Consider the following 18,180-nt stretch of genomic DNA (forward strand, 5'->3'; position numbering starts at 1 on the left):
ATATTGGGCAACTATTCCCATCCAGAACTTAGGAAAAAAGGTTTCATAGTCTAATACCTCCAGCTATAATATTTTCTGGAAATTGCTTGATGTATTTCTGGTATTTAGCCTGCTAGCTCACCCCCAATCCAGGAATAATGTAAGTACTTAATTAATAATGTTGTATGGAGCCCCAGGAGTAATGTGCACATCTATAATTCTAGGAGGCCAGCTTGGGCAGCTTAGTGAGATCCTGTCTCAAAATAAAAAGTGGGTGGGGATTCAGCTCAGTGGTAGAGCACTCCTGGGTTCAATCCCAGTATCAATCAACCAATCAATCAACATTGTGAGGATTAAATGAGTTGGAGGTTTTAAATTGGCACTTAATTCCTGACTTAATTCCTGATAGTGAGAAGGCCTGTTGCAAGCCCTTATCAGCAGGCCTGATGCTTAGGATTCACTTCTGCTTTATCAAGATTAACTCCACTTGGGACTAAATCCTTCCCTGCCCTTTACCATTTGTCTTTCTCTGTCCTTTTATTTTAGTTAGGGTATACATGCCTGTGTTCACCAACTTTAACAGTTCTGTTTGTTTGTTTGTTTTAAACTTTATACCTTTACTTCCTCTCCCATTCCCATTTCTCATTTCATGTAGGAAGTTTTCTCTTTCAGACTCACTGAGAGATCCTTATTGGAATAATTCTTTTTCTTTTATGTCCAGTTTAAATCCTGCCTTGCTACTTTAGCCAGCCGTGTTTCATTCCATTCTCATGAGTGTCAACCCTCTTCATCAGTGCAGGACATGCCTGAATACTAGGCCTGTCCTCCAGAATGGCGTTCATACATTCTTGTTATTGTTATTTTATTGCCACCCATATAGTAAGAACCTCATGTTCAGAACAGCTCAAGATACTTATCATCCCAGCAGCTGGGGAGGCTGAGACAGGTGGATAGTGAATTCAAAGCCAGCCAGCAACTTAGCAAGGCCCTCAGCAACTCAGTGAGACCCTGTCTTAAATAAAAAAGGACTGGGGGAGGGGCTGGGTTGTAGCTCAGTGGTAGAGTGCTTGCCTAGCAAGGCACTGGGTTCAATCCTCAGCACTACATAATAAATAAATGAATAAATAAACAAAAAAATAAAAAAAATAAACATGTTGTGTCCATCTACAACTAAAATAAATAAATAAATAAGAGAAAAAAAGGCCTGGGGATGTGGCTCCGTGGTTAGGTTCAATCCTGGTGCCAAAACACACAAAAATAAGATACATACACATGAATAACTGAAAATAAAATTTCCTGAACCCAAACCTATTCTTAACATTTTCCAGAACTTGGGATAATCTAATTTTTCTTCTATATTTTATTTATTTCTTTGAAAAAAATGCTGAGGACAAGCCACAAACTTGATTTGATGAATTTTGATTAAAAATAAAACTGACAAAAAGCAAAGACCTGCTATGATGACAAACTGAAGCCTTGTGGTAGACACTCATGAATGTCATCATCCCCGGTTTCATCCTCTACACCTGGCAGTGGTAAAGGCCACCACGAAGTGTTTTCCCCTAGTCTGGCTGGGAGGCTGTGGTTCCTGTAAGCAGAATCTAGTAAAGTTGACAAAGAGGTCGCTGTTTTCCTTTTTTTTTTGGTTTTGAATTTTTCCTGATTAATAAGAGCGTAATGAAACAGGAGAGGTTGGTTGAATGGGGAAAAGGGTGTCTCTTCTCCTCAGATGGCTACTCATTTTGTAGCCTTCTTTTGCCCCAAAGGAAATACTGTTAACCCTCTGTATCTCTGGGTTCCACATCTGCCATTCAGCTAACCATAGATTGGAAACGTACTCAGGGAGCTGGGGTTGTGATTCAGTGGTAGAGCGCTCGCTTAGCATGTGCGAGGCCCTGGCTTCGATCCTCAGCATCATATAAAAATAAAATAAAGGTATTGTGTCCAATCAACTACAACTAAAAAATATTAAAAAAAAAAGAAAATATACTCAGTTCCATGATGGTTGGGTCTCCAGTGACTACATAGAGTGTGTGTATGAAAAAGAGAAAGGGAGAGAGATTATTCATTTCCTAAACAATGAATTATAACAACTATTTACATAACATTTCTGTTTTATGGGGTCATATAAGTAATCTAGAGATGGTGATGTAACCTAGGTTATATTCAGATACTCCGCTATTTTATATAAGGGACTTGATCATATATGAGGAGTTTGATATGTTAAGGGGGTAGTGGGGTTGCTGGACCAGTTCTCCACAGACACTGAGGGACAGATGCATGTGCTTTTGGACTGCTCACTATTATGTAATGGCCCAAGATCTGTTGCTCAGGATGAGATTTGGTTTCTAATTAACCAGGCAAAAGCAACAGATTAGTGTTTGTTTTCCTCTAGGCTAAGAGGTGAAAAGTAACTAGGTGAAAGGTAATTATCATACAGGAGGGCAGGTAATTATCATACAGTCTCCTGTATCTTAACAATAGCGCTTACACAGATGTTTGCTGCTGTTGGTTTTAAATTGTTTTTACCCATATACTAAAACACAGAAATTTTAGATCCCAGCTTGTTCAGCAGGTCTAACAGTGTCTTGATTTTTTTCTTTATACTTTTCTTTCATTCCTTCCTTCCTTATTTATCCTTCCTATTATCATATTTGGGAAGTTACCACATCCTAGCTCAGTAAGTGAGAGATTCTTATTTTAATAATTATTTTTTCCCCAGATCGTTTAAATCCTTCATTGCTACTTTAGCCAGCCATGTTTCCCTTCTATTCAGATGAACATCATCCTCTTAATACATGTAGGACATGACTCTCTAGTAGGCCTGTTTCCTGGAGCAATGACTTTACACATTTAGAAAACTAATCCACATAGTAAGAAACCTTATATTTTACATAGCAACTAAAAACACACACATACAAATGTACACCCAGAAACAAGTTTCCTAAAACCAAAGCCACCCTTCCTTGCTTGGCACATTCCTTGGTGCAGAAACTCTTGCTTTCTGTTTAGTTCTTTAGTCCCCGAGGCCTTTACCTTGCCATATCTGTTTCATCCATGTGGTCTTTAGAGAGATTTGTTGTTTAAGATTTTTGTACCTCATGTTTTTCTTTTTTTCCTGCTTCTGAGTTTGTCACTATTAACAAATGAATAAAACAAGGAGAGGTTGTTTGAAATGGAAAAAACCAGACACTTGTCCACAGTGGCACTGACTGAACTAATTTTGGCTCATTTGGTAGCCTTTCCTTACTCAGAAGGAAATACTCCGTATCCCTGGATTCCACATCTTCCATTGAGCCAACCTGTGGGAGGCCAACCTTATGGGTGACTGAGTTACACTCCCCAGCTGGGTGCTGAGGTGCTCAGTCACAGAAATGGGTGTGTCTTGCTACAGCCCCATGGGTGGAGCTATGCTCACCTGTTCCTTTGTAATATAACCCCTTGCCCTGTTTAGGATAGAATCTTCCATGGAAGTGCCTTGTGTGTGTCCCCTTCTCTTACTGTGTCCTTGGGTGTGGCCTGCCCAGGTGTCAGTCAACCTGCTGACAGAAACCTGACCCCTTGCCTCATTTGAATAGCTTCTCCTCAATAAAAGGGGTCAGCAGGTGCTCTAGCTCTCTCTTTCTGCGGACCCTTAAGGTCAGAGGAGCCCTCACAGCAACCCCAAAGAAAAAGGTATTTGTGTCTCTTGTGTGGTTATTTCGTGCAGCCCAGTTAGCCCAGTTTAACTAGAGTGACCCCTGAGCCTTTTAGTAGAGAACAGAAACCCGGTACCAACCCTGGATAAAACATGTGGTTAGAGGTCCAGGATGATTGGATCTCTAGTAAACCTTTAGAATATTTTTACCTGTCACCATTCTCAAATCAACATGGTATAGCAACTGTTTACATAGCATTTATGTTTTATTGGTTATTAAAAGTAATCTAGAAATGATGCACGTAGTTTATATGCATATACTACACTATTTTTCATAAAGTACCTGAGAATATGAGGATTTTGGTTTCCCGAGGGTGGAGTGGTCTTGGATTCAGTTTCCCATAGATACTGAGAGATGGCTACATATGCCTTTTGGACTTGTCTGTATTATGTTAATGGTGCAGAAACTGTTTATATGATTAGATTTGATTTCTAATTAACCAGTTGAAAGCAAGAGGTCTTGTTTGATTTCCTAGGAGGTGAAAAGCCACTAGGTGAAAGGACAGTCCTAGTAATTTTTGACTCATTGCTGCCTGCCGTAACCATATGGCCTTTAGAGAGATTTGTTGTTTAAGAGATTTCATGTTTTTTGTTTTGTTTTGTTTTGGCTTTATACAGTTTTTTTCCCCTCCCTTCCTTCCTTTTCCTCTTCCTATTTCTCATTTTATGGAGGAAGTTCTGTTATCTTAGTTCACTGAGAGCTTCTTATTTGTTATTTAATTTTGGGGTGCTGGGGATTGAACATGGGGTCTCATGCATACTAAGCAAGAACTCTACCACTGAGCTCCATGTTTGGCTCAAGAAATTCTCATTTGAAAAATTAATTTCCCCCCCCAAGAAAATAGTTTAAATACTTTACTGCTAGTTTAGCCAGCCATGTGTCCTTCCATTCAGAAGAACATCAACCTTCCTTATAAATGTAGGACATGACTCATGACTAGGCCTCTCTCCAGAATAAGGGCTTTCACACTTTTTTTTAAAACTGTGTGCATATGTAAGAAACTGTATGTTTTAGAAGAGGAAATATGATCAGTCAACAAATATATGAAAAAATGTTCAACATCTCTAGCAATTAGAGAAATGCAAATCAAAACTACATTGAGATTTCATCTCACTCTAGTCAAAACAGCAATTATCAAGAATACAAGCAACAATAAATGTTGGCAAGGAGGTGGGGAAAAAGGTACACTCGTACATTGTTGGTGGGACTGCAAATTGGTGCAACCACTCTGGAAAACAGTATGGAGATTCCTCAGAAAACTTAGAATGGAACTACCATTTGTCTCAGTTATCTCACCCTCCTGTTTAAATCCAAAGGACTTAACATCAGCATACTACAGTGACTCGGCCACATGGATGTTTATAGCAGCTCAATTCAAAATAACTAAACTATGGAACCAACCTAGGTGCCCTTCAATAGATGAATAGATAACAAAATGTGGCATATATACACAATAGAATATTACTTAGCCATAAAGAAGAATAAAATTATGGCATTTGGCAGTAAATGAATGGAACTGGAGAATATTATGCTAAGCAAAATAAGCCAATCCCAAAGAACCAAAGGCCAAATGTTTTCTCTGATATGTGGGTGCTAATTCACAATGTGGGGGTGGGGAGGTTGGGAAGAATAGAAGTACTTTGGATTAGACAAAGGGGAATGAAGGGAAGGGAAAGGGAATGGGAATAGGAAAGATAGAACAAATTGGACAGTATTATCCTCCTGTGCATATATGATTACATGACCAATGTCATTGTACATCATGTAAACCAGAAGAATGAGAAGTTATACTCCATATATGTATAACATGTCAGAATAATTCTATCATGTATAACTAATAAGAATAAATAAAAATATTTTTTAAATAAATGATAAGTAAAAAAATTGAAAGCCTAAAACAAAGAGAAGGAAACTGTATGTTTTATATAACAACTGAAGATACAGATATACATATGGATAAATGAAAAATACAAAAACTTGTTAAATAGTTTGACACATTCTGTTTTCTGTTTCTTTATTTGAAAAAAAAAAACATTAGTTACAGCCACAGACTTGATGATGAACTTTCATTAACTAAATAAAACCCCAGTTGCCCCAAAGCAGAGGCCTGCTGTGGTCACAGAAGCTGAAGGCAGGAGAGAAAGAGAGAGTGTGGAAAACCAGCAAGGAAGGGGCTGGGGAAGAGAGATGCCCTTCCACAGCTCATCCCACCTCCTCCAACTAGGTCCCACTTCATGCAGTTTTTGCATCCAGCTGTGAATCTCTTACTGGATTCATCCATTAATGAGGTTAGAGCTTGCATGATCCAAACACTTCCCCAAATCCCCACCTCTGAACATGGCTGTGTTGGGGACCAAGCCTTCAATACATGAGACTTTGGGGGGACATTTCAGACACAACCATTGCACAGTACTCACTGTTTTTCGTAGGTCTTCCTCTTTCACTATTCCTTTTCTGTGTTAATCTCCTGGTTCATGGAAAATCTACCCGCCATTGGTCTTTATGCCTTGGGGTCCTTGGTGCAGGATTACTGTACTGAACCTCTCCTCCTTCTTGAACAAGGATGAATCCAGAGAATCTGCCCATGGGTCAAATTTCTTTTTATTTTCTGGACTCTTACAGTCTTGGCTTTAACTGTCTCTTCTGTGGATGACTCCCTCAGATACTGAAAGCTGAAAAAAAAATCTATTGTTGTACATGCCCTATCTTTCTCTGTCCTTTACCTCCTTAATTATTTGGGATTAAACTAAATATCAGTAACAGAAAACTCAAAAATGAATTAAATAAGAAGAAATTAACTTCTCTCACACTGGTATCCTGGAATGATATTGGTGCTTCACAAATATCAATGACCCCGATTCTATCTATCTTTTGCTCTTGTCTTATTATATGGCTTTTACCTGTTGGTCCAATATGGATGCTCCCCATCTATATATCACATCTGCATTCCTGTCAGGTACAGAGAGAGAAGGAAAAAAAAGGGAGGAAAGTATATTCAGTCCTTTAGGGACTCTTCCCCAAAATTGCATAAATATGGTTCATTGACGAGAACTTAAGGCCTTGAGTCGAACTTACTTTAAAGCAAGATGGAAAATGTAGTTTTTTGGGGGGGCGGGGGCTACAATGTATTCAACTAAAATGTAGGCATTTTCATTATGTGAAGAAGGCAAGGAGGGATGGATATCTGAGGTAACCAGCAGCCCCTGCCACATCTGCTGGACCACTTCTCTTGTTACTTTTCTTCTCTTTCTGTCATTATGATAAATTGAAAGTCATTTGCTCCCCTCTGAACTTCCTCATCACTTTCTTTGTATCTTTAGTGTAGCACTTACCTTACTGCTCCTTACGTGATCATTGTGTATGTTTGTCAGTTTGTATGTTTGCACTTTTCTATAGTAAGTGTAATGATATTTTAAAATTGGTTAGTGCTGATTCTAAGTGGTTAACATTAGAGCAGAGTACAAGAAAATAATATTACTTTTCAAGGGGACTCGTATAATTAGCTCACTGCTTAATTCACAATAGACAATATTGTATGATGAACAAATTAGTGAGCTTTAATGGTAACTTTCTATGGTTTTTATACAATGTGCATGTGTTTAAAGTTTCAGTATTAGGAAAGGAAAAACTCTGAGATGGTAGAACTTTAATTATTAATTTTTGCTTCATGTATTTTTTTTCTTTTAGTTTGACTGTACTCAATGGAATAAAAGAGGGACTAAAGAAAGCCATATCCGACCATACAGTAAAAGCCATTGTGATATCTGGAGAAAATGGAATATTCTGTGCAGGTAACACTTGTCTGACCCTCTCCCATTATCTCTATAGAATCTAGTCACAGACCGAGATCCATACTGCAATAGTTGTCCCTCTGGGTAATAACTTAATGTGTGTGGTAGATATGGGAGACTAGAGTGGGACTGAGAAACACTGTGGAGAAAGAAACAGGTCCCAGGTGAGACGCAGAGAAGACTCTGGCTTTGTCTCTTTTTTTTTTTTTTTTTTTGAGTTGCGACTTTGGTGGACATTTAGGTCCTGACACTTGCTGCTATACACATGCTGATGCATATACTGGTTTTGCACATCTCCACCCTATCTCCATAATCTCCTGAACATCAATTTCTCTATATATGAAGTAGGGACAGTAATGTCTATGTTAAGGGGTGTTTGAGAGGTTTGGTGAGATGCCTTCGCTAAACTCTCTTCATGCAGCGTCTGCCCACAGAAGGGGATCAGCAAGGGTTACTGTTCACACCTAGTCTTAAAATGAAGTTCTTTTTCCTTCTGGTGGGCATCCACTTTAGTGCCTGTGGTACTGCTTTATTGGGTCATTGTCTGAAGGTGCTCAGATGTGACCACAATATCTGAAGTCGTAATTTATTCAATGATATAGCACCTCTTCCTTTTTTCCATCAATGAATGTATGAAGCTCTTTGACAGAAGGCACATGGATATTAGGGTTTAGTGAATTTCACCTACCAGTGGTATTTAATGTATATTAATGGTAGCCTGAAAAGACAGAGATGAGTGGAATCATGACAATAGATATTAGTACTGTGATGGTTATATATCAATTATAATGAAAATAATAACATTCTTACACACATCATATTTTTATGTTGTGTAAATTCTATAATCCCCATTTACAAATGAGGATACCCCGTCTGAGAAGTTAAAATAATGTGCCAACCATTAACTAGCTATAAAATCGTTTACTCATTAGAAACTTACACTTGGACAGCCAACGTAATGACTTTGGAGCACAGAAAGAGAGATCAGAATTATAGAGAACATGATTTTTCTTGTAAGAAAGTGAAGATAGAATGTAATCAGAGTTCCTGGACAGAAAAGAATATTATTCTAAAAAAGGAATGATCAGACATGACATAATGGATATGTGTAGTATTGTGCACCCCAAATATTGGAAAGTATACACACTTGTCAATTACATATGGAACATTTACAAAAATCAAGTGAGGCCTGGATCATCAAAGTTTTTCTTTGTCTTGGGTTTGGGGTTAACTCAGTGATGGGGCTTGTGCTTTGTTTTCTCCAGGCCTTGGGTTTACTCTCTAGCACCAAAAAGAAAAGAAAAAAAATAAAGCTGTCTCAATAAATTTCATTTAGAATATATTCTCTGACAACAATGGGGTTAGGCTAGAAATGAATAACAAGGATAAAACTTAAAATTCTCTTATGTTTGGAAATTAATTTCTTAACCTGTTAGTCAAAACAGAAATCTTGATGGAATTCAGATAATATTCTAAACTGAAGGACAATGAAAACATTTGAAACTTGAGGGATGAAGCCAGAGTAAAAGACCAAAGGAAAAAATGCTTTTAAAGACTATATTAGAAAAGAAAAAAAGGTTGAAACATAACGAGCTAAACATCTCTATGATGAAACGGATAAAACAAGCAAAACAGTAAAACAGACCCAAATAAAGTAGAAGGAAGGACATAATGAAGAGGAAAAATTAATGAAATAGAAAAATAAGAGTGAATCAAGAGGAGCAACACTGTCAAAGTTAGTTCTTTGAAAAATCTAAGAAAATTGACAAGCCTCTGGGGAGATTGATCAGAGAAAAAGAGAAGGTGGAGCAGTGCATATGAGGAGAGATCATAAAGTGATCCCTGCAGATTGTATCATCACTAAAAAAGAGAATGACAATATTATGAAGCAGGAGACACATATAGCTTGCCAAATGGACTCAAGGAAAAATAGAAAACCCCAGAAGTTCTATAACCATTAGAGAAATGCCATCAGTAATAAAAAAAAATCTTGCAAAATGAATTTCATGTTCAGATGACTTCCTTGGCAAACTGCTATAAAGTCAAGGAGAATATTATTCCAATGTCACACAAACGTTTTAGAGAATCCAAGGGGAGGGAACCCTGACTTTTTCAGTTTCCTAGGACCACCTTAAGACATTTTCACACACCAAGTGGCTTAAAACAACAGAAACAAACAGCTGTTTGTCTCTCAGCTCTGCAAGCTAGATATTTGTAATCAGGATATCAGTTGGGCCACTCTTCCTCCTAAGGCTTTAGGGAAGAATCCTACCTGTCTCTTCTAGGTGCTGCTGTTGCTGCTGCTCCTTCTTTTTCTCTTCCTCCTCCTCCTCCTCCATTCTCTTCCTCTTCCTCTTTTGTACTGGGGATTGAACCCAGGGATGCTTAGCCAATGAACTACATCCCCAGCCCTTTTTTATTTATTTTGGAACAGAGTCTTGCCGGGTTGCTTAGGGCCTTGCTAAGTTGCTGAGGCTGGCTTTGAACTTGCAATCCTTCTGCCTCAGCCTCGAGTGGCAGGGATAACAGGTGTCTTCCAGCTTTTTGTGGTGCCATCAGTCCTTGGCTGGTAGATACTTTGCTCCAATTTGCTGCTTCTGTCTTCACATTGCTTTCTTCCCTATAGGTCTATATCAATTTCCTGAACTTACATAGGAGCACTATCTTCTTAACTTGATTACATCTGCAAAGACCGTATTTCCAAATAAAGTCACTTCCCAGGTTCTGGGTGGGCACTATTCAACCCAGTCCATGTCTCAACTCCTTTTGAGAAGCTAACATAAGCTTAACCCTTATACTTTACTGTCAGTATAAAGAAGCAAAATCACAGGCCAATTTCATTCATAAATGTAAATATAAAAATCTTAGTGCATTCTGAAACTGAACCTAACAGTATATAAATGGTATAATATATCACTTATGTCCTAGAAATACCAATTGGTTGAACAATAGTTTAATGTTATTCATCCTGTTAAAAGATTCACCAGATCAATCATGATTATTTCAAGAAATGCAGGAAAAATATTCAATAACATTTGACATGTATTTAAAATAAAAACTGTTAATAAACTAGATAAAGAAAGGAAATGTTTCAATTGGTTAAAACATATCTTTTTTGGGGGGCTAGGATTGTGGGTCAGTGATAGAGTGCTGGCCTGGCATCCATGAGGCACTGGGTTGGATCTTCAATATCACCTAAATGTAAAATTAAATACATTGTGTCCACCTAAAACTAAGAAATAAATATTTTTTAAAAAACATATCTTTCTTTAAAAAATCAGCATATATCAAGCAAATGGTCAATTAAAGGGTGTCTTTATAAGAAAGAAAGAATTGAAGGCTGACTAATCTTACTATTTCTACTTGATAGTGTATTTGAGGTCCTGTGTGGCCCAGTGAGCTAGAAAAAGAATGTTTGAAAGAAAGATATAGTAACGTTTGTAGAAAAAGGGAAAAAATCTATCAGAAATTTATTAGGATTAAGAAAAGAATCTAGCAGTTTTGCTAGATATAAAATCAGTATTCAACAATTATTGGATTTCTCTGTGCTGGAAATAATTTAAAACAGATTTCTATGCTGTGCCTTGGTTTCTGTCAAATTGGAGCAATAATAACACCACCCTTATATGATAAGTAGAAGACTCTAATACAGCATTTAAGCATCAGGATTTGTAACCAGACTGCCTGCGTATAAATCCTTAGCCTAGTTGTATGTCTCAACTCATCAGTTAACATCTCAAAACCTAACTTCTTTATTCATTAAAGGGAAATTCTTAAACTAGGTGTTTTGAAAACTAAGTGACATACTATATGAAATTGTTTAGTGTTTTAGTCAGCTTTTCCGCTGCTGTGACTAAAGGACCCCACAAGAGCAATTTTAGATAAGGAAAAGTTTATTTAGGAGCTCACAGTTTCAGAGGTCTCTGTCCATAGAAGGCCAGTTCCATTGCTCGGCGATTGAGGTGAGGTAGAACACCATGGCAGAAGAGTGTAGTGGAGGAAAGCAGAGAGAGACTCCACTGGCCAGATACAAAATACATACCCAAAGCCACACCACCAATGTCTACCTCCTCAGCCACACTCTACCTGCTTTCAGTTATCACTCAATTAATCCCAACTTGCTGATTGGGTTAAAGCTCTTATAACCCAATCATTTCTCCTCTGAACCTTGCATTGTCTCACACATGAGCTTTCAGGGGGCACCTCACATCCAAATCATAACCCTTAGCATAGAGCCTGATATATTTACTAATAAATGTTAATTTCTATTAGTCATGAGACTCCATCTCATTTTGAAGCTGCAGGAATGATAGGCCTGAGGCTCAAATTAGGAATTAATCTCATTTCTCTAGAACCAAAAGGAATCTTAAAAACACACAAAACACTGGGTTGGAAAGTCAAATATAAAGGATTGGTGAGAAAAAAGCAAAAGCCCTGAATTGATGCCCTGAATAGGTAGTAAGAAGAAAAAGAAAAAGAATAGGTGAATAGGCGAAGCATGAAATAATTAATTTTTAAACTGGTGCCATACTTATTGCTTTCAAAGAATAGATAATGCTATAGGAAAAAAGCTCACTGTGTATAATGACATGAAAATATAAAATGTAAAATAAGACTTTACAGTATGCTGTCGATATTCAAAATACCATTAAACTTTAATTCAATTCTCAAATCAGTTGTTTAAGAAAGGTTTTGAGACAAGGATGAAATAACTTATTCAAGGTTACAAAACTATTTATATATGCATGGGGAAAACTATTAATTCACCACATCTTAAATTATTATCTCCGTGTGGTAATATTTAGGGTGATCCATATGTTCTTTATAATTTTTTTGTTTTTGTACTTTTCTATAATGCATGTGTTAATTTTGATAATCAGGAAAAGCAAGAAATATTGTTAGTTTCCCTAATCATAAAAAAAATCTATCAAGGTATAATTCTAAGCCAGTTGATTGACATATAGTTCACAAGTATGTATTTTACCCTGGCATTTTGTATTATAATGACTCACGCTCTTAGGAAAGATAAGAGACTAAATTACCATGAACAGGGTTGAGAACAGATCATGAAAACAATGAGAGGCCAACTCAATCTCAGAAGGATAGTCTTGGGTGGAGACCCCTGTACCCCTTCTCTAAGCTTTAATTTTAAATTTGCTTAAAGCTAGAGTTGCTACGTACCATGGAAAGACAGAGATGGTTACAGGATTCCTAGTAGAGATTTGAAGATTCTTCTCTCATTTAATTCTGTGTTTCCTGGACTAGTTGTTTTGTGTGTCTCCAGTATAAGGACAAAGTGTCTCCTGGACTCAGTGAGGTTTAAGCCTTCCTAAGAGTGATCGGGTCCCTTGTGTTAATAACAAAGCAAGTCTTTCTCAACCCTCTTTTCTCTTTGTCTTTGTGTCCTATAGGTGCAGATATCCACAGCTTCAGCACTCCTAGATCCTCTGCCGTTGGATTGGGAAGTTTAGTTGATGAAATACAGAGATATCAGAAGCCCGTGGTAGCTGCTATCCAAGGCGTGGCCTTAGGAGGGGGACTGGAGCTAGCCTTGGGCTGTCACTATAGGATTGCTCATGCAGAGGTAACAGCTGAGTCTCCTTGTGGAGGTTGGTGTGGGACTTTTCTTCAGGGCAAGTTCTAACTGTAGCCATGAGCATCAGAGGTGGGCATTTTGAATGGTGAGCTCTCTGGCTACAAGTCCTGGGTATCTCCAGCACTGGTGCTGAGCTGTCCTGTAGGGGTCCAGCTATTGTTTGGGGGCTGAAACACTTGCATTCTGGTTGGTAAATAGCTGCTACTCTGAGCCTTCTATCTCTTTGCTTCCCTTAACCTTCACCCTAGGGCCTCCCAGGGAAGCTAAGGGGAACTCTATTCTATTATACTTTCTATTAGTCTTTTTTCTTATGTAATTTTGTTCTTTGCAAGTGTTCCCTGCTTTGGTATCTTTTTATTTTTTTTAAACCAACATTTGGGATTTTATTGTACTTAGTATACTGTATTTTTATATTTATATTCCATTTATCTCATCATTCAATTGGACAGTTTAACATACATTTACATTTAACATCTTTACTGATAAGGAAGCACTGACTTCTGCCACTCTGCTATTTGTTTTGTGTTTTTGTCTTTGTTCCTCAGTTCCTCCACTAGGGCTTTCTTTTGTGAAAAATAGGTATTTTATAGTGTGCCCTGTTAAGTCCCTTCTGGGTTTTTTTCCTATATATTTTTGAATTTTTTTTTTTGTGTGTGTGTGTGATGGTGGTACTGGTGATTGCAATTAACATCTTAATATTTAACAATCTAGCTCAGATTCAGACCTCTTTAATTTTGATAGAATACAAAAAAAAATGCTTCCCTTTATGTGGTCATTATCACAAATCATCTTTTTACATATCATAGACCCATCAATGCAGATTTATCCTTATTGCTTTTTGTGGTGGTCTTTTCCATGATATGAGAAAGGAGGAATTATACATTTAAAAATATATTAGTACTGTCTTTTATGCTTACTTACATAGTTATCCTTTATGAGTATTTTTCATTTCTTTCTGTGAATTCAGCTTACTCTCTAGTATCTTTTCATTTTAGCTTGAAGGGTTTCCTGTAGGACAGATCTAGCAATAAGTTCAGTTTTTGTTTACCTGGAATGTGTTAAGTTTGTCCTCATTTTCAAAAGGTATTTTGCTGGCTATTCAATTCTTAGTTTGGCAGTTTTTTCTTTCAGTACTTTGAATGTCATGCCTGTCTGGGTCTTCAATGGTTTATGATGAGAAATCATGTTATTTTTGTTATAACATTCTTTTAAAATGTCATTTAAAAAGGTTACGTAATTTTCCATCATATAAATACATAGGTTGAGCATCTCTAATCCCAAAACCAAAGCCTCCAAAATCCAACAATTTTTAAGTGCAGACATGATGCCACAAGAGGAAAATTCCATACATGATCCATCTCCTGTGATAGGTAAACATTGAAAGGCAGGCACATTCAAATATTGTATAAAATGACCTTCTAGCAACATGCATCAGGTGTGTATGAAACATAAAGATGTTTAGCCTTGGGTCCCATCCACAGATTTCATTGTGTATATTCAGATATTGCAAAATCTGAAATCTGAAAACACTTCTAATCCCAGGTATTTAGGGTAAAGGATGCTCAACCAGTACTATATTCCATAGAGTGTTCAAATAAGATTTTGAAGACACATGCATATTGTAAGTGCTCCTTTAATGTGTTCCTCTCTTCCCAGCCTTCTCTATAGTGAGGGGAGATCTCAGTGACTAGTAAGTCAGGAGGTTGGGATGAGCAATGGGAACATGTGTGGTGATCTACTGACAGGTAGACCTCCTGGGAGAGGGGCTCAAATAGACAAGGTATTTTGGAACTGTTGGCGTAACCATCTGGGTATGTGGCAGCTTCCTTCAATCTGACTGTAAAGGAGTAACAGAGCTCTGACCACTTTTAAATGGCTGGGAAAGGCAGGGTGGTAAGGACTCAAGCTCACCCTCTTGTGTAAACTGAGGTTACTGTCAGGCCTGTGTGTGTGCATATACGTGCCCTTTGTTGAGATGTAATTCACCTACCATACAATTCACCCCTGTAAAGCATACAGCTCAGCAGTATAGGAATATATTCACAGAGTTGTACAATCATTCCCACATTTAGAACATTTCCCCACACCCAAAATAAACTGGATCAGTTAGTGGTAACCTTGTATCCTCTTCTTTTTGTAATGCTAAGCAGTCACTAATTTGCTTTCTGTATCAATTGAATTGTCCATTCTGGATATTTGATATAAATGGATTCATCCAACATGTGGTCTTTTGTGACTGGCTTCTTTTACTTATCTTAATGCTTTCATGTTCACCCACATTGTGGGATGAATATGTTCATTATTCCTCTTTGGTGTTGAATATATTGAATGGCTGTATGACATTTTGTTTATCTGTTCATCAACTGGTGGACATTTGGGTTCTTTCTACTTTTTCAGCATAAGAGATTTTTGTGGCCATGTGTTTCCATTGCTCTTGGGTTTACAATAACTCTGTTTAATCTTTGAGGAATTGTCAAATTGTTTTCCATAGTGACTTCACCCTTTTACATTTCCACCATCAATGTATAAGTGCTCTGTCTTCTCCACATCTTCTCCAACACTTGTTATTGTCTGCTTTTTTTCTTGTACTCATTCTAGTGGGTGTGAAGTTGTATTTCATTGTGGTTTAGATTTGCATTCCCCTGATGTCTAATAATATTAAACACCTCTCCTTGTCCTTATCCCTTCTTTGAAGACATGTCTGTTCAGATCCTTTGTTCATTTTTAATTGATTTTTTTTTTACTTTTTCACTATTGAGTTGTGAAAGTTCTTAGTATATTCTAGATACAAGTCCTTTATCACTGTCTATAATTTACCAATATTATCAACCCATTCTGTTGGTTCTCTTTTCAGTTTTTTATGCTTCCTGGCTCTTGCAGGTTACCAGAAAACTGTTCCTGGAGGCTATTTGTTTTGTTGTCATAAGTGACTCAGAGAAGAAATGTATGAGATGTCTAGGGAGCATAAAGTCTTGGACATGTGAAACCTAGCACAGTTCTACTTGTGCTGTTAATTAAGGGAGAGGATATACACTAATTTTCCCTGCGGAAACTCTTGTTGAATCCAATGAAACAATGTTTTTGAGGGTATAGGAAACCAAGGGCATTAATCCAGTTTGTCTTAAAATCTGAATGTATTATCTCACTGTCGGCCTTTATACCTTCAATGTGATAGGCTCACGTTGGCTTCCCAGAAGTCACACTAGGAATTCTTCCTGGTGCAAGAGGAACCCAGCTTCTCCCCAGACTCATTGGAATTCCTGCTGCACTTGACTTAATTACCTCAGGTCAGTGTAAACCTTGCCCATGACTGTCTAGACCAGTGTGAGGCTGGCCTGACCACTTTTGCTACCACCTTAAAGGGATATTTTAACTTTTTTGTCTATAAATTGTCTTATCTGTAAAATGGAAACAATGTCTTCCTTGAGACTTTCTCAGATGTTACCATGAAGATCTCATTAATTATGAGATCTTGGGTCAGTCACTTTACCTCTCTGTTCTTTAGATTTCTCACATATGTGGATAATAATAGTGCCTATCATATAGTGATGTGGTGAAAATCAGGTAGGTTAATACACATCATGTGCTTAGGACCCTCTTAGACATGATAAGAACTCCATAAGGAAAGCATATGTGTGTGTTCATCAAATTTAGTTATATTATAGTTTAAGTGACTGCTCATAGACCCTGTGTTCATATAGGGAACATTGTAATCAGATCTAATTTAGAAATTTTAATATCAATTAGAGTTAAAGACAAAATTTTCAGGATGAACTTTCCAGTTTAAGTTTACAAATGACTGAATTATTCATTTCCCAAGTTTTAAGTTATTAGCTACAAATAGAAGTTTTTCTTTTCAGTGGAGAAGGTGTACAATATAACACTAAACCCTAGATTTGTCAAATGTTATGTTTAACATTATGGAGGCCTTCAGTTGAGGAAGCATTGGAGAAAAGAACAAATACATCTATTTACTCCAAACAATATAATTAATTCTGCCATCTTAGATCAGTCACTTTACCTTTCGTAGATTTCTCACATGTGTGTATGTAATAGTACTGGCCCTATGATTATGTGGTGAAGATCAGATAGGTCAATACATATTAAGTGCTTTGAACCCGCCTAGACATGTGTAAGGACTCCATAAGCTTAGCTATATATTATTATTCTCATGTCTGACTCTTACTGAGTAAAACTAGGATAAGGATTTGGTGTTAGACTATATATATAGTAAAAGGAGCAAATTTTAAAAATTTTGTAAATATGGTTATTTTGTATAAAAATGTTTTAAATAGAATGATTTTATCATTATTATTTTAAAATTATTTCATATGGGGTTGGAGTTGTAGCTCAGTGGCAGAGTACTTGCCTAGCACGTGTGATATACTGGGTTTGATCCTCAGTGCCATATAAAAATAAATAAAAATAAAAGTATTGTGTCTATCTACAACTGAAGTTTTTTTTTTTTTTTAAAAAGACCTTGTTAAAAAATTATTTTAGGCTGGGGCTGTGGCTCAGCGGTAGCACACTTGCCTGGCATATGTAAAGCACTGGGTTTGAGTCTCAGCGCCACATATAAAAATAAATAAAATAAAGGTCTACCAAAACTAAAAAAAATTTTTTTTTAATTTTTAAAATTCTCAGTTCTAATTTCTAATACAGTAAATATTGATGGATATAACCTATATAAACAAGAACATTTTGTAGTCCTTCATAAGTTTTAAGAATGTGAAGGGCTGTATGACTTAAGCATTTGAGAATTGCTACTAGATATATGTTGTTTGTTTTGGTTTTGTTTTGTTTTTTTCCTGCAAAACTGGGGATTCCATTCAGGGCCTTTTACACACTAGGCAAGCACTCTACCCCTTCGTTACAACCTCAGCCCTTTTAGTAAATTTTATTTTGAGATGGTGATACCAGAACAATACAAGGGAAAATTGGTCCAAGGGATAGAAAATAGACAAAGCTTTAGTTGGGGAACTTTTCTTCAAGGAGGGGGAGTCAACTCTGGTAGAGATCACACTCCCTCTCTGAACAAATGAAAGAGCTAGTTTTATTTGTGTGGAGGAGTGAACTACAGTTTAGAAACTTTAATTGACTTTGGGTACATTACAAA

The 18,180-nt window shown here is 37.1% G+C and overlaps 1 protein-coding gene across 1 annotated transcript in view; it reads left to right on the plus strand.

The window, feature by feature from the left end:
- Window positions 1–18,180, plus strand: part of Ehhadh (enoyl-CoA hydratase and 3-hydroxyacyl CoA dehydrogenase) — a 34,142-nt gene that overhangs the window by 1,538 nt on the left and 14,424 nt on the right. Inside the window, exons 2-4 of the mRNA XM_077795023.1 lie at window positions 7,365–7,468; window positions 12,880–13,052; window positions 16,240–16,351. Coding sequence (XP_077651149.1) covers window positions 7,365–7,468; window positions 12,880–13,052; window positions 16,240–16,351 — 389 coding nt within the window. The remainder of the gene's footprint in view (window positions 1–7,364; window positions 7,469–12,879; window positions 13,053–16,239; window positions 16,352–18,180) is intronic.

Source organism: Urocitellus parryii, chromosome 2 (assembly GCF_045843805.1).
Source record: "Urocitellus parryii isolate mUroPar1 chromosome 2, mUroPar1.hap1, whole genome shotgun sequence".
Classification (NCBI taxonomy): domain Eukaryota; kingdom Metazoa; phylum Chordata; class Mammalia; order Rodentia; family Sciuridae; genus Urocitellus; species Urocitellus parryii.